Genomic DNA, 25,965 nt, shown 5'->3' with positions numbered 1-25,965 from the left:
AGATTTCAAAAGGCAATAAAATAAAATATGTGTAGTTATGTAGGTAATCAAGCCCTGTTGCACTAATTGCAGGCATTCCAACCCTTCTTGGATATAACAGTTATTGGCCCAGCATTATAAAAAAATAAAATAAAAAAGAAAAAAATCATAATTGACTCCAGAGAAAAGCTACACCGAAAGATTTACTTATTTTCATTTATCACAGAACCATGTCATAGAAATCAGCAGTAATTCCACACCTCATAGATGTGCTGAACCAGAGGCCCAATGTCATCTTCTGTTTCAGGGTTCTCCTTGGGCTGCCAGTTTGCAATGGGAAGGAATATGTGGTCAGGGGACGAGACACTAAACAGCAGAGCAAAGGAGATGTAGTTAGCAAGCATGAAAAAATAAATGGGATTCTCTAGGACATCTAAAGGAAAAAATGAACATGCTTAAAATACAGTCTCCACTCCTTCATCCCCTATATAAAACCTGAAAGAACAGAAGTGGTTGAATATTAAATGTTCAGTTCTGTTCTTTAAATTAAAAAAAGATAAAGGACACACACGTCATCCAAACAAAACCCGTGTGAAATATTGTGATAATGAGAAATATTGGTGATGTAGAGCCTTAGCAGTACAATCCTAAGAGTAATTCAGCCCTGAAAGCAGTGAAGATACCAATCATGCTTTTCCAGTGTGCCATCCCTCACTTCTCAGATACTGAAAAAATTAATCACAATAATGAATGCAGTGGAAATTTTAAAAAAAAATTATGACTCAGGAATCCAAGTTAACTGGTTCTTTTAGGTGTGAAGTAGAGCTGTAACCAAGTCATTGCAATATTAATATTATGCTTAAGACTGAAGGTGAGGATAATACAAACTTAAATTCCATAGAATCTTCAACTTTGGTTTCAGGGTTTTCTGAAACCCCAGTCAGTTTGTGGAGGAGAAAAGTGACCTGCAGAAATGTAAAACTGCAAACAAGAGGGGTGATTTTTTCTTCTTCTAAAGAATATCTCTAGTAATGGAGGCACAATATTCCTTTTTGGAATAAACTATGTCATGATTTAGAACTATTTAAGATCCAAAAGTCCAAAGGCTGGCTAGAGAAAAATCATATTGTCTTTATGATTCAAAATTCCCTAAACCTTCCTGGAAAACTTATGAGGACCTGAAAGGAAGTTCAGTGAATACAGAGAAGCAGATGTGCAAAAGCTCCTTAAAAGTGTTTATTAAAATATACTTAAAAGTGTGTATTAAAATCCACTTACCCTCTAATTTCAACAGCTGCTGAAATAGCAAGGTCAGCCTGATAATATGCTACTGGGCTCAGGTTGTCATACAGGTTGGAACTGCAGGGAAAATAAAAGGTAAATTCTTAAATGAAATAAGCAAAGCATTTAATTAAGAAACCCTCCACACTTCAAAGTAATGGTAAGAGCCCCTACAGGAAAGCACAGTTGCTAAAAACTAAGGACCAGATTCCAGCAAGTTCTCACCTAAATGCATGGAGCCCCAGCAGGGAGAGGATGGTGAAGGACACAGAGTTAATGCTGACTCTGTCCTGCAGCTCTCATCTAAGAAAATACAGGGAACACTCCCCCTTCAAGATGGTGCTGGGAGCAGAATTTTGATCTCCTCCAATTATTCTGTCCGCTTAAACATTTTCCTTTACCAAGAATCCTGAATCTTCTGATCATTCTTCAGCGCTGCTGTAATCAGCAAACACCTGCAGCAGTGCTCTCCTCCTGACCTGTAAATACCTCATTCTTTTTTATAGAGACTGGACCTGCTCTGCCAGGAACTGAGCCAGCACTGCAGATCCAGCTTGGTGAGTTTAAGCCAAGCAGTGTGATCCCTAAAAGCTGTCCCAGATAATCCCTGCTGATGCCTGTCACTGGGAACTGTGATTACCCTGTCCCGTGGCACCTCTGTCACCCTTCCTGCACCCACCAGTCTCTGAAGGAATTTCCTTCCACAAAAGGCCTGAAACACTACAGGAACCCCCTTTCTCTTCCATCAGGAGACCAGCATGGCTTGAGCAGCCTCGCTGACTGTTTCTGACCCTGGGACAGCAGGATGTGGCTGCTGGCAGCCTGAGGAAGGGGACAGACACCCCAGAGCAGATTGCTTCTGCAAAGAACACCTCACCAGCTGATGGAGAAGGGAAAACTCAACAGAGAGCAAAGGGAGATCAAAGAGATATTTCATGTGCCAAGGCCTTTGGTTGGTGTGGCTAAACCCTCCATCATTAAAATAGAATGGCAGCTTTAATCTTTCCTAACTCCCATAGATGACAAATGCATATTTGGATGAGATTAATTTATTCACTACATTAAAAAAATAAAGTCCTTAAATGGAAAAAACAAGGTGGTTTTGGTCCACAATGGGGAAAAACCAAAAAGCTGTATTCATACTGTCCATTAAAGACAACATAAAACTGCATTGGCTAAAGATACTCCTAATGATCACATCTCCAAACTTAAATATCATCTGCAGAAGTTACAAATTCAGACTTATATATCAGATTTATATGACATCTGATAACTAGCAGGAACACTACTGTTTTGTTCAATTTAGTTTTCAGGCTCTTTCTGGCTGGCTGCTGTGATGGTTCACATGTTACAAACTTAAATTCCATAGAATGTTCAGCTTTGGTTTCAGGGGTTTTCAGATGAAACCCCAGTTAGCCTAAGGAAGGCGACAGACACCCCAGATGTGATGGTACAGTGCAGGTTGCTTCTGCTTGGACTACCCCATACACTGCCTGCCCTCTAAATACATCAAATTCTGGTTTTACATCAGAAGGAATTCAGAGTTCAAGCATCACTTTTAAACGAGGGCTGTAAACCCAAAGTTTTTCTGCGGCACCACAAGTGTCAGCAGAGCACAGTGGTACACACGTACAAATATTCCTAATTTTTCCTGTATTTTAGGAAACCTAACTCAGTGTGGTTATTTTTCATGCCATTACAAGGCAAAGACAAGAGGTATGGAAGGTTATTTTTCACGCCATTACAAGGCAAAGACAAGAGGTCCATCCCCAGAGATTTCCATACCTCCGGATCTGCAAGTCGAACTTGACAGAGGTGTCCATCTCAGACTGCTGGTGCACGCTGAAACGCAGGCCAGCCAGGAGCTGGGGGGAAAAACCACTGTGGTTCAGTTGGAAGCACAAAAAAACACACCATAAAAGCTTCTCAGTGCTATTAGACTACTGTGAAATGGCTTGAGACTCCTGGTGATGAGAGAACACGCAAACAAGTCTGGCAAATTCAAGTTATCCAGTTCATCCTGGCTGGAAATGTACTGCTCTCTCTTTAGATCACAGCCATAAAATACAAAATAAGGACTGCATCTTGCTCCCCACCCTTACTGCAGCCATTTCTACACAAAATTGATCCTCCCCATGTGCTGCAAAAAATATTCTAATCTAAAGAGTAGGAACACATTAATGATTCAAAGTTAATTCCCAAGGTTTAGTCTAAGTCAATTCATATTTGCTTTAATATCTGTGCAGTTCAGCTTGATGCACTTCAAAAGATTTTGGAAATAGTATTTACTCATCTATACAAGATGGCTCTTGGAAGAAAAGCATCATGAAATTGTTATAATTGTGACTGATTTTCACTTTATTTCCTCAGGAAATAAGACTTACTATGTAATATCACCTTAAAATGTCTCACTAATAATTTTTTTAATTCTTCCAATTTCAGCTACATTTAGTGGAATTGTAGAGGTTTCAACTAGGCAAAACTCTGTCCTTCCTCATGAAAGTAGGCAGAAAAGAGATGAACTATGAGAAAAATTGTTGTGGGCTAGCTCGTGATTATATCCTAAAAATACATGTCAGATAAATACAAAAAATTCATGAGAGACCAAAGTCCATTAATTCCACTGTTTAACGAATGACTCCTTTTGAGTTACATCATAAAACATAAAACACTCCTTCCAGCCTTTAATTTAGCTGAAAAGTTAAAACCAACTACTGCTGTACGAACCAAATGAGGGCGGCTAAATGTCAGGTGTAATCTTAAATTCCTGGGAGAAAACGTCCTGCCCAAACACTGCTGTGATTAAGGAAAATGCCCCCTGGGTGAGCTACCAGGCACCTGTTGGACCAGACCTTACCTTAGTTCCTGCTTTCATGGGATTGCCCAGGTCACAAACCACCATGCGAGTCTGATTCTCTGTTTTAAAAGCACATGACAGTCTGGCCAAAGCCTGCAATAAACCAGAAAGAAACCCTGAGGAATGCCATTCTTTACATCTGAGCACCTGGATGAAAGGCTGGAGAGAAGTCCTAGATATGCTGTATTAATTTTAATATCATTTCTCAGCCAAGTAATAAAATGAAGTAAAATCTGAGTGTGGAAGTCTCCAAGGAGAAAAATGCTTCTGGTACAAGACAGACCTGTTCTCAAGGTTATAAAAGAGAGGAGCTTTGAAAAAATGGATCATTTCTCAGTGCTTTGAAACAACAGGAGCCACTAGAGATTTCCAGAGCAGCAGGTGAAGCATGACTCCTGAGAAGCAGCTGGGGTCTCACCTCGTTGTTGCGAACGACGCCGATGAAATCCGCCTGGGGAGGAACCACGACGAAGAGCTCGGCCTCATAGGCTCCCTCCCCCTGGTTCTGGGCGCTGACAATCAGGGTCAGGGGGTTGTCATCACCAATGTAGATCTGCTTCTGGTCACTGCAAGGAAACAGGGTGAAAATCAGCTCTGCATTGGGGTTTCACATTGCAGGGAAGTGGCTGAACTCAGAGAAACGAGAGATATTCTGAAATTTCAGAAAGATATCAGAGAAATCTGGAGGCAGTGCCTTTGCTTCAGGAGTGTCAAGAGAGCTCAAAAATATTTTTAAAAAATCCTCTAAAAAATACTTAATCTATAATCAAATAGATTAAGTATTACATGGATCAAGTAAGTACAAATGGAGCAAGTATCACCTGTTCTTTTATAAGAATCTTGCCTGTAAAATGTACCACAAAGCCAAAAACTACAAACACCTCTCTTTCTCACAAGGAACAAACCATTATGGGCAGCTAAATCCCTGTGCACATTTTGAATTACAGGCCCACTTTGCAGAGGTACAAGCACATATTTATAACAAAACTCAAGGGAAGGCTCAGCTACACAGAACAGAGCCAAGACCTCTGCAATACCTTTGGTTCCAGACACAAAGAGATTAATTTAGGAAACAAAGTGTTTTCATTTCACCAGCTACAAGCATACATGAGGGCATCTGCACTGATGTCAAGTGTTACTGAGGTGTTTGCATGAATTAGTGCTTGTGAAGTGTCCTATCTACATACAATGTCCATTTGCTATAATGTATTAAAAAACAGATTATGAAATAATCCAGCAAGAGAGGGTTTAGGCCACACAAAGTAAAAAAAAAAGAAAACTCAGACTCATGAATGAATTACCACTGACAAATTGTTTCTTTTTATCAGGTTTGATAAAAGATACTGCCGATACCAACAATTTTTTTTTCATAGATGTGACAAGAGAGCCCTACTCCTCCCCTTGCTGGATAAATCACTTCTTCATGTTTCTATCTGACGTTAAACAACACAACAGAGATACAATGGCAGCTAGCAGTGGTTTATTCTCACTGCACGTGTCCAGCTTAGCAAATAAATAAATAAATATGGCCTACTTATGGTGGAGGCTGGGGTGAGAGTGGGAGTGGTGCATTACATGTTAAAGACATTAGGTTCCAAAGCAGAAAATGGGTTTTCTTTAAAGCATGTAAGCCTGAGTTTAGATTGCAGGCAATGAGCAGTCCTGCTTATTTCAACACATCCCTTAAACAAAAGTAGTACCAGCTGCTGAGTTTTAGAGTAGTGAAATTGCTTTTCCTTGTATTTTTGTCATGTATTTACCTTTGTACTGACACCTCCAGCTTTGGTTTGCAGATGTTATCATCCCCACAATCCAGCAGGATATGGGCCTATGGAAAAATCAAACACACACTGTGGTAATAATTCCTTCATCTGTTCTAAGATTTTCAATAATACTGTCTCACCAGCACATTAAAATAAATTCCACATAGCTGGTTATGAAACGTTTTCATGCCATTAGTATCAGAAGAAAACAAATGAGTTTTTATTTGTGGGGGTCACTGTGCCTCATCCTGCCCTACGGCAATTCTAGGACTTAACCTTAACCATCTTTCCATACTTTGAATAATCCCTTCATATTAAGGGATTAATGCTCTTTACAAACAATTGTAAAATTTGTAAAAAAGGGCAGAAATAGAAAAACTATTTATATTAGCTTAATAGAACTACAGGGGAAAACATAATGTACATAGAGCAGCATAGCATGAGAAGGGATGAAAGCCTTGACTATTAACTCTTGCAGGACTAGTCTGATTTTCTCCCTAAGGTGGAGCAATGCTCTGAGTTCTCTGATGCCAGGCTGTGTGAGCAGGGTACCTGTCTGCTCATGTTGGCAGGAGTGAACTGGTTGAGGATAGGGTGCAGTCCTGTGGCATCTGCAGCTGTCCTGTAATCCAGACGATATTCCATGAAAATGGTGATGGGAGTCAGCTTGTCTCTGAACTCAGATTCATCCTGGGGAAAGCAAACATTTCAACCACAGTTCAAATGGAGAGGCCAAAACATTAAAACTTCTGAACTCTTTTCAAAGCAGAAAGTCTCTTGTCAGAAAACCTGCACAATTTCAGCAGTAACACGCCTGTTTAAAACATGGAAAACTGGAGCACACAGAAATATTAAGTCATGGAAATCCAGTAGAGCCTAAAGGCTACACAGCTCTGCTCTTTCCTGTCAGACCAACCTCAGTGTGCTTCTAAGATCCCTCAGAGATACTCATCTTTGGACTTAGAATTTTTCCTTCCTAAATTATTACTTGGCACTTGGAAGTTGCTGACTTTGATGCTGTTCATTGGAAATCATTCTGCTTATCAAATGTTGATCCGGCCTTTCAGAGAACTTACAAACCATCTCTAAGCTTTACATCAGCCACAGATTTGCTCAGTAAACTCTGCTTCATTTCTGAGAGTAGTGAAAACCACTGACTCTAGCACAGCTCACTTCAGGATCTTATTGCAGAAGATGCCTTCTGTGAGCAGAAGCTTATTGATTACCTATAGTCTTAAACTGGTTTTGCACCCCATTTATGATCATTTCACGTAGGTCATGTATCATTACTTTCTTTATGAAAATATCAGGTGGAAATGTGTTAAATCTTTACTAACCCTGAGATCTGAGATGTCTAATTCTGTATATAACCAATTCACAAAAGTCAGGTAAAGGAAAGTATTACCTACTCTCCATGAATCCTTAATGATTGCCAGCAGTTTTATTTGGTTTTTTTTGGTGGGAAGCAATTATTGTTTATGTTTGATTTATGAGTGCTCAGAGATAAATCTGAGCTGCATAGAACTTACATAGCTACACACAATGTTTCTTCTACTGATTAAAACTTTTAAATTGTGTTAGCATCTGTTCACATTTGTGAGGATGAAAAGAAAGACTGAGAAAAAGCAAACTTAGTACTTCAACTTTCTCCATCTCCTCTGCTGTTTGCTTATTTTGGCTTGTCAGTTGCAGGTCCATATTTTTCTTCAATTTTTAACCTCCAAAGCAAAGTGGACAACCTCTGCTTATTGACTTTCATGTTCCTTGTAAATTATAACTAATTTGGTGCCTGGATGACTTATCCAAGAAGTCCAGAACAAAGTCCTGAATTGAATTTCCAATGCATTTAGGGACCAGGACCTTAGCCACAAGAAGATGCATTATTCATGCTGTGAAAGCAGCAGTAATTCAGGACAGATGTATGGCTTTAGTAATTTCAGGTCCACCCACTGAAAACAGAGTTTTTCTAGCATTTTTTTCTTCTTGTTTTTTTTTTTTTTTTTTTTTAACACCTTACAGAATGAACTTATAACAGGCAAAGCACCAAAAATTATTTGCCTAGAACACGAATGGCTGCTTACCCTCAAGAAGGCATCGAGCTCCTCGCAGTTCATTTTGCCCCCCTTAGTAATGGTCATGTTCTTGGAGTGGCTGGGCTGTTTGCTGTGCAGAAACAGAGCTCTCCTGATGGCTCCTTTCTGCTTCAGCTTGTCCAGCAGCAGCTCCACCTGGAAATCTGCCCAAGACAAAGGGTTTGGGTTAGGGATGTTTCATTCCATTAACCACAGTGCAGAATGCCCTCAGAAATTGAGCTAAACACTGATTTCAACTACAATGCAAACCTAGTGCTTGCCCCTCTTAAAACCTCCAGCTCTTTCCATGTAAAATCTGTCACTACATTAGTTCTCAAGCACTGCTGCTGTCCTAAATTGGATTCTGCTTTTTCCTTAAACACTGGAAATATCTAAGAACACAGATACATTTATAATTTATAATTGCTGTAGAACTGCAAGAACTAGAGTTAGATTTTTTTTCCCACTAAATTTAAAGCAATGTTGCACATAACATTTGTGTTTTTAAATGCTATTGATAATCTAATTACTTGAAATATTTTATATAGATAATAAAACTTACAATACATAACAGATATTCATATGAGCCTCCCAAGATCACACCACCTCTGTACATGCCACAGAAAATAAGGAAAAGATTTTGCAATGAGTAGACACTACCTGCCTGCCACACTAAATAATCTCTTGGACACAACTTAAACACTTGTTTGAAACAATCTTTTCCTGATTGTGATCTGAGAATCTGATGAAAAAAGTCAGTGATATCAATCAGAAAGTCAGAATCTCAACAGGATGTGATAAGTTCCCTGTGGCTTGTCTCTATCTCTCAGGGCCAGCAATGCACATACTTGAATATTCTTGTCTGAAAACCCCCTCAACGAGAATTACTGTAAATTCTGTAAAATACAAAGGGCTTTCCAAGACTGGTTAACCACAGAGTTGAACATATGTTTAAAGTCTCAGATACGGTCAAATGACTTCTACACCAGTGCAGCCAAAAGAGCCTGCTGGAGAGTCCCATGGGTGTACATGCCACCCAGGTGGCAGCAGTGGCTGCAAAGGGCACCCAGCTGTTTGTCATGAAAATAACAATGACCAGTGTTCACGTTTACAAACAATACAGCAAAAAATTCCAATTTTTAAATGAGCAGAACTTACTGAGTGAGTTGGGGAGCTTTCCTTTGCCATCTGCCTTTAAGCAGAACTTCACTTTGAAGCTGTTTGGGAGGAAAAAAATTAATTTCGCACACTTTTTCTCTCATTTTCTTCTAAAACTCCTCACTATTTATTTCTTTTCAGATGTATCCTGTTTTTGAGACTCTAGCCCATTCCCAAAAGCTATTTTCTACTGATGAAAGAGAACTATAATCTATTAACAAGTAGGCAGAATTGCAGAAACTACAAAGTTCTGGAGTCTTGGCTCATCTAGGGACAATCACCTGTGGACTGGAATGTTTATTTCTGTATTCAGATGGGTCTGATTTATAAACCTATCATACTGACCCTGAAAAGAAAGTTAGCAGTAAGAAGGGAAAGTGGGTTTGGATAATACCCTGGGAACCAGAAGCAAAATCAGTTCACAGAGCAGATCATTGCCCCAGTGTGTGTTAGTGGGTAAAAACACTGCAAATACCATGGAATGTGCTGATGTCTTGGGAAGACCTTACTCTGCTCAGCAATAAATCAAATCAAATCAAATCAAAAATTAATTAATTAATTAATTAATTAATTAAGGACAGGTTTTGGGACTCAGTCTGGCATCTACCAAAGACAGTGCTGGTCCTCCAACTGCTGTCAGAGAGTTCTTATTTTGTACTGTCTGTTCTTTCAGAAAAATCTGTGTTTGTCTTTTCCTTTTTTAATTAGCTGACTAGACTTCCTAAGACCTTTCAAAATTGGAAATTTACAAAATTAGAACCCAAGAAGTCCCTCCCCTCAAAGGAAAACAGATACTCTGCTTACCAAGAAACTTTTACATCTCCCAGTGAACAGGCTTTGTTTTCTGGGTTTAGAATGGTTGGGTTAACTTCCAGGGCAGCATTTACTCTAATAACTGGTCTTGCCCTGCAAAGAAAACATCCTCTTGAAGAGCACTCAACACCATGTTTGACAGTGCCCCCCCATCAAATTGTGCAATATACACAAACACACAGTATTTAGTGAAACCACAAGAAAAACAAGCAACCATTGACCAGATGAAGCTTTTCTGTGCCCTTTCATTTCCATCAGCCACAACATGGACAACTGTGTAAAGAGGAAGTCCTATCCACTTACAGCACAGACCAACATGTTCTCCCAAAATGAGCAAGCTGGGATGAGAATATTGGGATTGCAGTGTAACAGCTTGCAGCTGCTGTGTCAGAATCTGGAAAACTGTTGTGTCAGAATCTAGAAAACTTTCACTCACAAAGCTTTGAAGACAGCTTATTTATGTTTTCTCCTGACCACATATTATTGAGAAAGATGAATTTCAGGCAGCAGATAGGTTTGCTCAGTAAAAAAAGCAGTATAGTGATTTTTCACCTCCAGAAGTTTGGACAGTGGAGGGTCAGATTTTCAGAATTCCCTGATCCTGCTTTCTTTGGTAGCTCCAGAACCCCACTGAGCTTTCACTCAGGGACAAGCACAGAGGGACCCTTACCTGTACAGAACAGCTGTGTCAACACCAAAGGCTCCAACAATCAAGTCTAGAAAGAGAGGAGACACACCACACGTTACACCTTGCTTTGTGAAACAGGCTGTCTCTCAAGGGTGGGGCTGCTACTGAGTTATTGCAAAGTGCCATTTGGGGGCAGAGGACCTGGATATCCGTTTTTGTCCACATCTGTGGCTCCTTTCAGGGAGTACCCAAAGCTGGGGGGCATGGTGCGAGCAGCCCACTGCCCTTCCAGGACCTGGGACGGGACGGCATTCAAACCACTCGCTCCTCCGTTGTAGATGTACACCAGCCCTCTCTTGTCCTCTCCACCGTAGGGAGCAGCAACTGCAATGTCTGCAAACCAAAAGAAGAGTCATCAATGTCCCCAGACACAAATTAGAACATGTTTGTGCTTACATCAATCAATAATTTCTGATATTACAGTTTCAGTGTGTGTTAGGATAGTAGTGTGCTCTTTGTTGATGGAGTGACAAAACTGTCTTTTGTCCTCTCAAAAAGGAAAGAAGCTTAGAAGTTTCTCTCTAAGACACCTCATAAGACTTTGAAGACTTCACCTCAAACTTAAAGATAGCTAATTAGACAAAAGCCAAAAAGTCTCCCTAAGCAATTTACTATTAAAAGAGAACAAAGAAACTAATTGCTTTTGTGAGGTGTTTTACCAAGAGCAAAAACTTCTTGCACCTAACTCAGTTTTTCTCTATTTGTTATTTTGCCTTTTATTAAACTTTTTTTGTTTCTAACACTGCAACAGAAGCCATCTTGCTAATTTTATGCCTCCAAAAGTAGCTGAGCCATCTTGAGTAAGTAATAGACTACCAAAAGCTTATAGGAGGCTCAAAGAGGCAACTATTACTTGTCAGTAGGGAGGAAGTGCAACCAGCCTTTAAAATGCTCATCAACATTTGTTTGTTTATTACTTCTTTCATTTGTCCATTTGTTCATTATTATTGGATGCTGGTTTTTTCTACGAAGTATAAATGTTTAACAATGACATGTCACAGCCTTTTATGGGGAGAGCAAGGGGAGAAATAGTTCTACAAAAACTTCTCCACTTTGGTGACTTTTTTTGCAGTGAATTCATATGCATTTGGGATTCTTTCGAGATTATTAAAACAAGCAGAGTTAGTCACTGTGGGTGCCAAACCACAAAGCTAAGTGTGACTCTCTTCCCATTTCCTTTACATGCTCATGTTCCTCCAAAGGGTGGGATGTATTAATAATCCTGGAAAATTTAAATCATCCTAAACCAATGGTAAATATTAAAATCCAGTCTATCCCACAGCTTGGCAGCATGCTTTATGGAGATCTTCCAGTGAGTGAAGTTATTCTATCTCTTAAATTTAAAAGTACTCATTGCTAATGGTTAATAAACGGTAGGAAATGAAATGCTAATTAGACTATCTGTAAGGACAGCTTTAAAAGTGTACAAATGATCTAATTTCAACATTTCCACAGACAGTTTAAAGACCCAACATGAAGCACTACTTGGAATAGTTATGTTTCTCCTTCCTCTTTTCTGAAATTTGGGAAAGTTTGATGAAAATAATGACTCAAAAGTTTAGTTTTGTATTTTAAACTCCTATTTACAAAATTAGGAAGACAGTTAAAATTCCTATCTTGCACCATACTGTGATGGAGCATTTTAATTAACACTCCCAAAATGAGGCAGAGCAATAAAACACAAAACAGACTAAATAACAGCAAAGCCATTTGAAAGAGGCAGCTTTTGCCATGATTCTCTTTCCTACAGCGTATTCCAAATTAAGTATGGTGGAATCAAACAATGTTTGGGATAATCTCATCAAGTGACTGGAATTTTGGCAGTCAGCTCTCTGATGTCTTCTGTAAATAGTTGCAGTGATATTGCATCCTCACACTGGTTCTATGTCCAGTTAGCAACTAAAAAAGTCTCTTTCAGTTTCAACTACATTGTGAAATTATCATCAAAAATAAATTAGAGCTACCTGGGAATTTGAAGTAACCATCTATTGTAATTTTTGTTCTTACAGAAAATACTTAGCTTGCAAGCAGAATGGAAAAAAATGAAGATTTCTGGTGGAATTCAAATTTCCACTACTCTTTAGGCAACACTGGAGTATAATGGGCACTAAAAAGTGTTCTCCCTAGGATTCCTGGAAAACTCCATCCCAACACTACGTGATTCTTGTCTGCTTTATTGTTTTTCATTCCTATCAGAAACTAACCAGAAGCTTAGCAAGGGAGAGTCTCAGGTCCAGTTGTGTCAGACTTTTCCAATTTCTCTTCCAATTACTCACTCAAGACACTCAGCTCTTCTGGCTATAGCTGCTATGCAGTATTTCCACCAAACTCTTCCATTTTGAATAATAAATTAATAAAACCAAACCCTACTCTTTTCTCAGGAAGCACCTTTTTATATGAACATTTTTAAGCAGCAATCTGAAATCAAACCTTCTTTTCTGTCATCATTGTGTTTCTAGAGAGAAAAATGGTCTTTAAACAACGGAAGGAGGAAAATTACATTGAAGATGTCCTAACAGGTCACAGTGGAGGGTCAGGTATTTTATTGAAGTTTCTATTGTGGTCATGGCTTAGAAAACAATCAGATGGTCACTGTGAGAGCTAGAGCAGTCCATGCTGTGTCAGTGGTATAGTCTCTGCTCGATGCATCCATGGAACTCCTGTTGGCATTCCTGGGAGTAGCACACGAGCATCGAAGGGAGTCTAAACCTCAGCATCCCTCACTCGCTCACGGCTACAGCTCTGAGGGTTTGTGAGCAGGATCCACATTCTCTGTGCTGGCTGGGCTCCCCTGGTGCCCTGTGCAGGCTGGCCTAGAACAGCAGCTAGACTGGGCTAAAGAATAAAGCAGGGATTTATTAAAAGGCCTCAATGGATGCACCTTGGGCAGCACAAGAGCCCAGCCAGGGCTACACCCAAGATGGACCAAAATGGTCACAAAATAGACAACTGGTCACAGGGTCTCTCACTTTTATAAGTTCTGGTCCATTTTCATATTGGAGTTAATTGTTCAATTACTAATTTAGCCCATGAAGTCCCATCCTTCTTATTTTTCTCTCTTCAGCCCACATTGTTTATACTCTTGGGCCTGAGATTTGGATCATTTGTCCTTGGTCCCCAGCTAGAGAAAGAATCGTTACCATGCCATAATATGAAGCTCAGAATTACACACTAAAGCAGCACAGAATCTGAAAAATATAAAAGCTAAAACATGTGGCATCACCCTCCACAACCAGGAGATCCTGATCAAGATTCAATATTGTATTAGCAGGGAATGCCTCGATGAAGGTAGGAATGATGAATCTGACTCCATGTTCTCAGAAGGCTAATTTATTACTTCATAATACTATATTATATTAAAGAATACTATACTATACTAAAGAATACAGAAAAGATACTTACTGAATGCTAAAAAAATAATAATGAAAACTCGTGACTCTTTCCAAAGTCTCAACACAGTTTGGCCCCAGTTGGCCAAAGAGTTAAAACAGCTCACACCAGAATCCAATCAGGCAATCACCTTTGCGTAAACCATCTCCAAACACATCCCACATGAGCAAAACACAAGAAAAGCAAAAAATTTAATAATTGTTTTCCTTTTCTCTGAAGCTTCTCAGCTTCCCAGAAGAAAAACCCTTAGCAAAAGAATTTTTTTCAGAGAATGTGAATGCCACAAATCAACATCCTACCGTTGAAGCCATCCTGATCCAGGTCCCCCAGGGGCGCGATGGAGCTGCCGAACCGCGCAAAGATCTCAAAGCCGTTCAGCTTTGCTGTCTGAAACCCTCCCGAGGCTCGCTGAAGGCAGATGGTTACTTGGCCAACCTCCTGAAGCTTCCCATCTGAGCTTCGATCCATAAAAAGAGGGGCTCCAATAAACAGATCTGTGTAACTGGACCAAAACAGGACAGAGCTCTTCAGCAGCAGCAGGAAAATTCATTTTCTTCAGCACTGTTAACTCAGCACTGAAGTCAACACTCAGATGAAAGCTAACTATCTTTAAATTCAACTGAAAGCAAATATTCATTGACCAAGTAAGCACAAATATAGAAAAAATTAATGGGCCGGCCTTAAGCATGTGAATATACACATGTATTTATGCAGATAAATGCAAAAGCAAACCTACAAATGTTAAAACAAATGTGGAGAGTTAGCAAAAGAGACATGCAGATGTGTTAAACCAGCAATGAAGACAGAAATCCAGATTGTGGGAAACACCTTTTAATAAAAGCTATTTTTTCTTTCCAGAAGCAAGTTGGGTGGCATTGGTGAGAAGAAGGAGAAGAGGACACTTACTTGTCCCCGTCAATATCTGTGGCAGCCACTGAATACCCAAAATAGGCAGCCATCTGGAAAACAAAATTCAAACCAAACCTGTGAGTTGTAGTGATACAAACAAACAATTTTACACAAAATCTGTACACAAAATACATCAGGGTGATGATAATATATGCAAAAATTTTATTTGTTCCTTTCTTTTTTGTTTCTCATCCATATTCTGTTAGAAAGTAAACCCGTCGGTTACTTTTCCCATTTCCCCTTTCGTGATCCAGTATATCCAGACCCTTTCCCAGCTCTCAAAACAGGCAGCATTTCCTTTATTTAAATAAGATTAGAATTCCATCAGACTTCATAAAATGCTGCTTTGGCAATCAAGCCAGTAATATACAGACTATTATCTAGTACCCTAAATACTGTTGTAACATAGGAAAGGCCTCCGGGTCACCCACCACAGCCAGCAGAGCCACCCACCTGCTCTCCAGTGAAGTTGTACATGGAGGACATGTTTTTCCCATTGTAAATGGACACCTGCATGTGAAGAAATACACATTACAGCATACCAGCAATAATCACCTTTTTTTATTTATTGTAAAGTTTAATGTTTAAAGTTTCAAATTTTTTACCATGCCCAGAGTTCTCGCTGCCCGTGGGACTCCTGACACAAAGTCTGAAACACAAAGCAAGACACAGATAGCAGTCAGGTCCCAAGGCACAGTGACTGCTGAACAGAGCAGCTCATTCCTAGCACTTGATGCATTTCCCTGTGCACTGTACCATTGTTTTGAAAAATCTGCCCAGCCTATTACCATGATGTTCTTACTGAAGCAAGGGGCTTACCTTCGATGCCATCACCATTGAAGTCTCCAACAGCCACTGAATAACCTGCAGAGACAAGATGAGGCTTTAAAAACCTTATTGAACCTTTCATCTCTCTTTACACTTTTCACAAGTGTCTCTGTGCACAGTCCTCCTCTCTTCATTTTAAAATGCACTGTTATAAATATTCCTTGCAGCAGCTTAGACTATGAAGAGCTCCAGGAGTGGCTGTAACTCATCAGTATCCAGGAATTTGAGATCAGAAGATGAAAATTTTAAAATTATTATCCTGGGAATTGGCCTGGTACATCCTTGCTTTTTTTTCCTGAGCCTGGTTAGACATAAATGAAGCAAAATGATGATTTCCCACTCCTCATTGTTTTCCTTCCAAAACACAATTCTTTAACATTTTTATTTTGTTTTTGCAGGTTATTTAGAAACAGCTGCTTTTAAATAACAAACAACCACCTATGTGACAAACCTCTCATATAAAAATCATGCATTTGCCATTCCCATATTCAGCCTGAATCACAGGGCATGTAAAATCATGAAAATGCTTCCATTTATTTTGTCATCACGTGCTTTTTGAATCAAAAAAAATGGCAAAATAACTACAATAAATAACTACAGTTCCATCATACATAAATGAGTGTATTTTCAGGAATTCACTCCCTTGTTTTCTGTTAGATGTGGAATTGTTAGTTGTGTGATTTAGATGGCAGCACCAGCAGTGGCAGGGAGTAAACAATAAATAACTACAATTCCATCATACATAAATGAGTGCATTTTCAGGAATTCACTGCCTTGCTGCCTGTTAGATGTGGAATTGCCAGTTGTGTGATTTAGATGTTGGCAGGGAGTGTTGCAGGGGGAGGTTTCTGGTTTCCCACCACGTACCCAAGTAGCTGTCATCAAAAGCAGCACTGGCAGGCCTGGTGGCTAGCTGGTCATCATACTTGGTGCTGTAGACTTTGGAGTCATACTTTGCCACAATCTCTGTCACTCTGTCAGAAATCAGCTGGCCTAAGGAGAGAGAAAAGAGCTGAAAACCACAACCAGAATTGGTGAGCTCATTCACAGAATGCTGCCCTTGGAAGCACTGGCTCTTCCACAATATCAGCCAAAAGGGGCCAGCTGCAGCAGCACCAGGAAGGACACAAGCGAAAATATGGATCCCACTCCAGCAAAAACATGTTCACACATTGAATCAAAGGCACACACAGAGTTTTCACTGAAAACAGAGACTAAACTAAGGCAGCACTTAAAAGGCAGGGGTGAGATATCATGGTTGTGCAGAACTGAGCCCTTTCGGTGCTCCTTGCTCAAATACCACAACAGCAGAGCCTGTTTTGGCAGACAAGAAGCCAATAAAATGAACAAAAATCAGATGAGCATGATGTATTGCCATGTTCTCCATTTTCACTTCATCAGCCACTAGGTGGTGACTCCTTTACATCCTTTTCTTCAAGTTCAAATTTAAGCTTGAATCACCAAAAAACCCCATTCAGAATGGCACTTCACATACATATTTATATGTGTGTGAAGCAAAGGGAAAACTCCTCCTCCAGCAGCTCAGCATGTGGAATAAAAATTTAGGATGAAAAGTCTTGTTCTCAGAAGCATACTGTTGTCTTCTCTTCAGAGTCAAATGGGCTTTTTTGGTAGTAGAGGATGAGGTTGTTTTGGCAGATGAACTGTAACTTTTGCCAAAAATCAATAAAATGAATACAGGAACCTAATTTATATGATATGGTATGTGCAGTTTAGCTTTAATCATTCAATTTTGTTTTTAATTTAAAACACAGGACTGGAGCAAGCCTCCTGTGCTGCTGCACCTCCATGTAGGCTGGGCATGATACAGAATATCTATTAATAAATGTTAGAAGCTCCATTAAAAAGCAGGCAGCAGAGTTTGGCAGCTGTGTCCTGATTACAGCAGCACCTCCTTTGAACAGAGAGCTGCAGGTAAAGGCTGAGTAATCCTGAATCCCACAGGAGCCAAGTACACAGGTAATGCCAGGTAGAGGTAAAACATGCCCCACAGCACAAACCAATTAAGACAAATGCAAAACATCTCTGCCATCAGAGGAAAACAATGAAATTCTCTTTAGAGGGGATATTTCTCATTGAAAATGTACACTTGGTATGTGTGCCAAATTATAAAGCATGTACATAGCAAAACAAAATATGCTGAAGGAAACTTATTCTGCTGATGAAAACAAATCCCATGTGCCAGGAAAACACTTTTATAATGATCATGGAATTATTTAAAACACAAAGAGCATCTATGCTATTATTGCTACAACCATTATCTGTGGTTGCCTTGATTATTCAGGAGATATTCTCAAGGACAAAGGAACATTTCTGTCAGTTTTCTTACTGACAAAGACTCTGACAGCAGCTGGAAGACTGTGGATCAAAATGACTGAGAGGATAATGAGAAAAATCATAAAGGCCATCTTCTCTGTGACACAAATTATATTCTCACCTTGCCAGTAAAAACTTCCAGGTCCTCCCAGCAGCACCCTGTCTCCCTTGGAAGGGAAGAAGAAAAGGAAGACAGAAAGAAAAATTAAAAACACATGAAGCACATCTAAAGGCAGACAGCACATCCTATGTTTGTGGGAAGTAAGCCCCTGTATGTACATCACTGTAGCTCTGCTGACCATCATATATTTTCCTTTCTGAAGGGGTGATTAATTAGAAATTCATCCTGTAAAATGCTAACAAAAACCTTCAGTGACTGTTTCACCCATTTAGAATTCTAGGCAGAATTTTGTTTTTATTTTAATAGACCCTTCTTCCCCCATAAATGTATGGCAACAGGAACACAATTAGGAGAAAACTCAGAGTGTTACATCATGGTTTTGGGTCAGTACACAAAATAGTATCATCTTCTGCCTCTGCCATTTCCTGTAACTTATCACTAGAAAAGCTTAATTCAGAATAACTGTGATGTAATTCCCCCACTCTATATATCTTGGCACAACTGCAATTCACAAAATCATTTTATGAAACTTTAACCACCTTAGCTATCCCAGGGTTGGGAATTTGCTCAGTAAATATTGAATTAGGCCATAGGCTTTGCTGCATAATTAAACCACTTATTCAGGTTTTAATCCCAAAAACTCCTGTATTCACCACTCAGAAAAATCTAGGTCAGACATTTGGAGATACAGCCTTGCCTGCCCACTCTAAGGTTTTGGATAAGAGCCCAAAGTTGGTTTTAACTGGGCCTGGAATCTGCACAGTGACCCTGAGGGTGTGTGCAAAATAACCCAAACACTCACAGCCCTCTCCTGCACTTGGCAGTGTCCTCTGGAGGAAAACCAAGAGTGGCCCTGGGCAAGGAGTGATGGGATATGACCTCATCCTGAGATGTGAGAGCCCAAAAAAAGAGCCACATCACAAACAGGGCTTGCGTGGTCTCAACACGTCCTGACTCTGCCCAACCATTTCACTGCACAACATAAAACACCACAGCACCCTCTCAGATCTGTGCACAGTTTCACTACTGTGCTTGGATTTCAAAAGTAATTGTGAGTTTGAAAAAAAAAAAAAAAAAGAGCTAGAACAGGCAGGGAGAGCACAGCAGAGACACAAGTCAGTAAAACATCCCTGTACTTCTGTTGGCTGATGAGAAATGAAATTTGATTCAGAAGCACATTGTTTACCAGCTCCTGAGTTGCCATTCCTAAAGAAATAACAATAGCTATAACAATAGCTATAACACTTATCCCAGGTCTCAAAAATCCTGATTATCACACTGAATCCACTTGAGGGCCAGCTGCAGCAGAGGGTATGGCAGGAATCTGGGAAAGCCCATTATTTGTTCAGGACACGGTTCCTGCAAGAGGTGAAAGTCTGCTGCTCTGAAGATGTTGGGAGAAACAGGTCTATAAAAGCTCCTTAAGTGGTTTCAAGTTATTTTTTTGTTTATTTATAAATTTTGTTTGGTTGTGGGTTTAGCTCCCCACCAGGAACAGTAACATTTGGTTTCATAATAGCTGTGATTCTAAGTGCTCTGTATCAGGAGGGTTTGCTAACTTGCAGCTGCCTGCTGACCCACAGAAATGACCAAAAAAAAAATCACATACCTTTGTGAAGTCAATGCTAAATCCACCTTGACAAAATCCCTGTCCATCTGCATCAATAGTTGCTACCAAAGAAAAATAGGATAGAAAAGAACACTTAATTTATTTTTCTCTTTATCAGTACTCCATCAGCTGCAGTACTGCAGATACTTTACAATGCAACTCCCTATGTAAACTTGCACTCCTAAACTTGAACCTTGGAATACTTTTCTCCTTAATCAGTATTTTCTCTTTATCAAAAACTCCCACCCAAATGCTGTAACAACTTTAGGGCTGGCCTAACAGACATGTAACATCAGCACATGTTCTAGCCTAGCACACTCAAAGCAAACAGCAACACCATGTTCCTTTATATTCAATCTTCGAAAGTCTTGGGGAAAATATATTTGCAATTTCTATTCAGGAAATAAGATATTTGGAATGGAGGGGATAAGTTTTACTTTTGGCAAGGAAAAGAAAGCTGAATTGGCTTAAAACAAAAAGAACACACCTGGCTGAAAAAATATCTCCATACTGAGACTCACGTCAGCAAGAATTGTTATGGCTGAATCAATTGTAGGATTATAGGACTTCAGAATAGAAATGCTGGGAGCCCCTTATCTGAAAGTGTGACTCTGTAACTAGCATGATTTAATTTAATACTTATTATTTAACTTCTTGTTATGTTGGAACAGGCTGGATTTTACTCCTGCTGTTCACAAATGATTTTCAGCAAATAAAAAGTCAATCCTAACTTCAACATTCAAGTTTTAGGTTATATACTTCTAAATAATCTATCAGCCCAACTAGAGGAAATAAATGCAAAGCATTTGGAAAATGGGAGTCCAAATGTTCAACAGGTAATATACTTTAAACAATGCATTACTACATCTGTATGTACACAGGGACATCAGAACATATTTTGGCAAAACCTTGTCTTCTAAAATGAGCTGGCACCTTAATGTACTTGAATAATGATAAAATACTTCAGTTTCATAGGAATTCCAGAGTTGTTTTTTGGAAAAGCACTTGCTACATAATTTTGCTTGAGTGATTACTACAGAATTGGTCCCTCCAACAGCAGAAGTCCTCAAGCCCAATGATCCTCGGACCTAAGATTTTCCTCTGGCCTACAATAGAGCAAACAAGGTCTGCATCATGGGCCTCAACTGGAGAAGAATTCAGATGTCTGGATCTAGTTTTTAAGTTTTGTTCTAATTGCTATACATGGAGCAGAGAAATAACTGCAAAACATTTCATTCCAAAATGTACAAAAAATGTGACACAAGAGGAATTCCAAACAGAAAAGCAACCCAAGAGCCCTACACTTACTTGACCTGCAGGGAGCATATTCCACAAATTTGGACCCAGCAAGCAGGTAACAAGTTCCTACAGGCTCTCTCTCTTGTTTTGTTTCAGTTCTCCAGTGGTACAGTGGGGCACAGGCCTAGGGAAGAGCACACAACAGTGGGGAAACAAACTCCTCTTCAGAATACTGGTGGGTATCAAATAATACAATGAAATTCCAATTGTCTACAGAAAAGCAACAAAAAACACCCTAGCAGATGTATCTTGTGTTATTAGAGGATATTTATACTATCAGCAGTGGGGCAGAATTATGATCAGTTTGTATTTTATAAATAGCTAATTTATATTAAGAATTTTAGAAATAATATTTTCTTAAAGCAACGGCTTGATGCGTTTATCATTCTAACTTCATCAAACTAATCTTACTACTTTCCTTAAAACTAGAAAAAATGCTCCCAGCTTTGTTTATAAGGAGTTAAGTAAAGCCTAGCTAAGAAATTCTGAAGAAAAGACAATCCATGCTGATTAGTGGGATTTTAAATTTAAAATGTGGGATTTAAATTTAAAATGTTTAAATTCTAAGTTTTGTGGATCTCTTCGCATTTTCTTCCACTGCAATATCTCAGTACTGATGCATCTGAAGGGCATCAAAGACCTACCAGGATTTTATCATTTTGGGATCTCACAGAGGCTCCAAACCACTGATGAGACTTAAATTCCAATGGATCACCAGGAGCAAAGTCTCTGTTACCTACAAAGAAAAGAAAAAAGAAGCATAATTTCACAGGAACCTGTGCAGTAAAAATGAAAAACAAACCCAAAAAACCACAATAAGCCATTGGTTTTGATGCATACAGAGAAAACCAGCAACATTGGAGAATATCACACTTTGATGGAAACAGGCTTTAAAAATGATTTATTAGTATTTTTTTACATCAAGGGCCCAAAGCAGCTATTTTTGCACACAGAGCATTGGTACAATGCTGATTAGTTGTAGGAGCTCAAAGTTTATAGCATGTTTGACAGCCACACAGTAAATATCTCATAGCTGAGATATTTGGCTTCCAAGCAGATTACAGCACTGCTCAAGGAGCAGAGCCAAAGCCCTGTTAGTTCTGATGCCTCTAAAAGAAACATTGCCTCCATTAAATCATGTGAGCTTTGGCTAGAATCAGGAATGAGATCCTTCTCCTAATTCCACCAAGTGCTAACATCTCTATTCTGAGTGTCACTGCAATGCACAAAGCAGGAAATTTGCAAGCTTAAAAGATATGGGGAAAGAGAGCAAAGTAAAGACTGGGTAATTTGCAGTGGTGTCTGTCCCATGATGCTGGCTGGTAGAAACAAGTAGTACTTATGCAGGTGTGAGTGCTAACATAATAATAGAAAATATATAGCAAATATATATTCAGCAAGTTATATAATAATATATAATATTTATTGCATTTTACTATTATTTATATAATATATAATAAATATAATAAATATAGTGTAGTATAATATAACAAATATAATATAGTATAATATAATACAATATAATATAATATAATATAATATAATATAATATAATATAATATAATATAATATAATATAATATAATATAATATAATATAATATAATATTTATTATAGATATTGATGTTTTTGAATATTATATTTTATATTACATTGTATATTATATATTGTATATTGTATATTATATATTATATATTGCATATTATATATTACATATTATATATTATATATCATATATCATATATCATTATAATATAAAACATTTAGCAAATAATGTAATAATAAATAATAATCGTGTGTATATATGTATATAAAATAATAGAATTATTTGGTGTTTCTTGTGTACTTCCATTGGCAAAATGAGGGAAACTTTGCCAGCATAACGAGAAAATCGATGTAACACTTTGGAAAACATACCTTTGCTCAAAGTTCCCTAACTGGCTGGTTTAGAGAGCCCAAACCTACAGGAATTTATGAGGCAGCAGCCACACATCACTTGCAGAGTGCCAGGGGATCCCCAAACCCAGCCCTGCTATGAATCAGAGACTGTGGCCACTTGAACCAGAATTTCCCTGCTTGTTCTACACCTTGTAAAGAATGCTTTGTCTGCAGAGATTGTGTTACTTCCTTCAGGAAAGTCCCAGGGAAGAGACAAAAGAGATTTTAATCTGCCGACTCAGCCAAAGCAAGCAAGTATCTGGACTATTTTTGCTCTCAGATTAGAGCTACACAGAAACCAATGCCAAGCACATTGCAACACAGAGAACTATTGTGGTTTTTTCTAATGTCATCAAAGGGGACTCAAACTCCACCTCCCTCTGTCACCTCCCCTCCATCTCTTACTGGGCTGGTGCTAAAGGCTTGAAGAGTCAGCACATCTGCACAGATTTATGTACATTGAACATAAATAATTGTTGGTAGTCAGCACATCTGCACAGAATCATGTACATTGAACCTTTATACTCTCACCCTTGCACAGGTTAAAATGTAGCTTGGATTTTAATGGCACAGAGGAACAAAACCAAATCAGGATGTTTTCCAAATAGGGAACTATCTATTGTTACTTGTCTTTAACTATGGATATCCACCCACAGATAGTTTTGCTCAAAGGCATGACAGGGTGAGTTTCAGATGAAGCTGCCACCCAAAGGGGCAGCAGTTCCCATTTGCTCCTGTCCCCAGGTTCATTCCTGCTGCCCGTGTCTCTCTTGGCACTACTCCCCTGCTCACATCATGGCCCACCTAAGAATGAACCCTCCTAAAAAAGGATTCAGCAGGATGAGGTTCCAACCCAGCTGGCTGCATGGGGAGGGGAGCAGTGCTAAGCTTCTGGGGAGAGCACAGCAACACAAGGCTGGGAATTATATCCTTTTTGACACCAACAGGGATTTAAAAGTGGTTAATTCATCTTTTAACCACACCCTGGGTTACGTAGCCTGGAAATAGAGATTTGGCTTCTGCCCTCTACTTGTCCAGCCACTCTTGAATGCAAAGAAATGTCTCAGCTCTACTTGCCAAACACAGCTTTAAACAGTGCTAAACCTGGGGATAGTTGCAGAGTGGCATTTTATACTTTTCTGTTAGATACTTATACAGCACTATGTATGCATGGCAAAAATGAAAGCTGGCACAGCAGCTCCATAATATAAAGCAGAATCCTATTGTCCTAGGTACTATAAAAGTGTCTAGGATGCAAACCTCCCTCTTAAGTTTAAAACAACAAGCAAGAAGTAGAAGGAAAGGCTGTGTTGTAATAGGGATTAAGCAGCCATTCTGCATTATCAACCTGATTTTATCTCAACTATCAAGTAAATTAGTTCCTTGAAGTCTGGGCTGAATAATAAGAATAAAAAAATACAATAAAAAGTAAGCCAAGTCCTGGTTACTGGTGCCACCTGCCCACGGTCTATGCTGACTGCTCTGGAGAAGGGGGGAGCCAGCAGAACAACCAGCACAGGCTGCCAGAACTGCTCCTCTCTGCCCTTTCCCTGTGCACCCTTCAGCTGCCAAGAAGGATCAGTGTCCAGGACAGCATCTCCCTTGGTGTTTAAGGGACAAAAATATTTTTTACAGTATTAAAAAAGCCCTGATTCAGCTCTAAATTGAGGATGATAATATTAGAAATCTCTGTGCTTTCAGATACAACCAGAAGCTGGCACACAAAAACCCCAAATCCCCAAAGCGGAAAGCAAACGAACATGACCACAGAGATAATTGTGTGCCAAATGGAGTTTATGTGCCAGATGTCATGACTTCAGAAGCCAGCAGCGTCATTTCTGAAGGCCTGAACAACAAATGAAGAATTCTTACAAAACCCCACCACCCCACGGAAAAATGTGTTCCATGAGGCAATTTGGCAAGCTGCATTTTAGTTATTTATAGCACCTCTATTGTAGAAACTTGCTGCAAACATCTCAGTCAAGTTGCCCAGTGTCAGTGCAAACATAACAAACCAAGATGTGCTACAAGGCTATGATGCCTTAGATTGAGTTTTTCTTATATTCAAAGCTTCTTTAGGTTCTTTAGAGCTTTAAGTGAGGGAGTCTTAAGGAGAGAGCCTTGAGTTCAGCTTAAGAATGGCTGCAACATTGGAAAGTGCATGAGGACACAAGATCTAGATCAAGTGGAAAAATATGTACATTGGAAACACTGACAGAAGTCTCAGATGAAAAATTGATAAAGGCTAAATCTGATGTTAACTCTCCATTAGAGAAGAAAACTTTTTTTTACCTATACTCACTCAGAATTCTCCCCAGGAAAAACTGAAATAGATTATAAGCTTTTCTCTCAGATCCAAAGAGAAACTACTTTTATGAGGAATTCTGGAAAACACCCACTCAACAAAAATCCCCTCACTTTAAACAAGAAACCATTTGAGTTTTTACTTCATGATGGGAAAAACAAACATTAAAACACTTAAATGTGAGCTCTCACTGAAGCAGCTTTAACCACAGTTAAATATTGAGCTACTTTATACCATAAAGTAAGATGTGTCATGGGAAGGTACAGGGCTGACTTCAGCATTTGCAATAAAACACTGACCTTGCAATAAAACACTTCTGTGTTTTATTGCAAAGAAGAGCCTGAATTGATTATTATTTTATCTTTGTATAACTTTTAGTGGTAGTTTTATATATATATATATATATATATATATATATATACAACACACACACACACACATATATATATATATATATAATAAACCCAAAAAACAGTTCCCACCTTAAATGAACCAAACTGTATTACAGGTAGGATTTAAGCATCCAGGGATTTATAAATCCAGCCCAATGCTTTGATGTATTATAATCAGCCTTACTACTACAAGGGTTCCCGTAGCCTTATTGTATTTCTTATAGCTT

The 25,965-nt window shown here is 39.0% G+C and overlaps 1 protein-coding gene across 1 annotated transcript in view; it reads right to left on the bottom strand.

The window, feature by feature from the left end:
• ITGAV (integrin subunit alpha V) overlaps positions 1–25,965 on the bottom strand; it is a 48,325-nt gene that overhangs the window by 9,696 nt on the left and 12,664 nt on the right. Inside the window, exons 3-24 of the mRNA XM_058027783.1 lie at positions 21,749–21,840; positions 21,114–21,228; positions 19,806–19,867; positions 18,197–18,242; positions 16,606–16,731; positions 15,730–15,774; positions 15,516–15,559; positions 15,364–15,420; positions 14,908–14,960; positions 14,301–14,503; positions 10,753–10,944; positions 10,594–10,639; positions 9,915–10,016; positions 9,111–9,169; positions 7,962–8,116; positions 6,433–6,570; positions 5,878–5,945; positions 4,536–4,683; positions 4,118–4,210; positions 3,046–3,125; positions 1,258–1,338; positions 240–345 (exon numbers count right to left, since the gene is read on the bottom strand). Of these exons, the coding sequence (XP_057883766.1) occupies positions 240–345; positions 1,258–1,338; positions 3,046–3,125; positions 4,118–4,210; positions 4,536–4,683; positions 5,878–5,945; positions 6,433–6,570; positions 7,962–8,116; positions 9,111–9,169; positions 9,915–10,016; positions 10,594–10,639; positions 10,753–10,944; positions 14,301–14,503; positions 14,908–14,960; positions 15,364–15,420; positions 15,516–15,559; positions 15,730–15,774; positions 16,606–16,731; positions 18,197–18,242; positions 19,806–19,867; positions 21,114–21,228; positions 21,749–21,840 (2,111 nt within the window). The remainder of the gene's footprint in view (positions 1–239; positions 346–1,257; positions 1,339–3,045; positions 3,126–4,117; positions 4,211–4,535; positions 4,684–5,877; positions 5,946–6,432; positions 6,571–7,961; positions 8,117–9,110; positions 9,170–9,914; positions 10,017–10,593; positions 10,640–10,752; positions 10,945–14,300; positions 14,504–14,907; positions 14,961–15,363; positions 15,421–15,515; positions 15,560–15,729; positions 15,775–16,605; positions 16,732–18,196; positions 18,243–19,805; positions 19,868–21,113; positions 21,229–21,748; positions 21,841–25,965) is intronic.

Source organism: Melospiza georgiana, chromosome 7 (genome assembly GCF_028018845.1).
Source record: "Melospiza georgiana isolate bMelGeo1 chromosome 7, bMelGeo1.pri, whole genome shotgun sequence".
In the NCBI taxonomy this organism is placed as follows: Eukaryota; Metazoa; Chordata; class Aves; order Passeriformes; family Passerellidae; genus Melospiza; species Melospiza georgiana.
The sequence above is the reverse complement of the archived record's forward strand: the minus strand, read 5'-3'. Positions and strand labels throughout refer to the sequence as shown.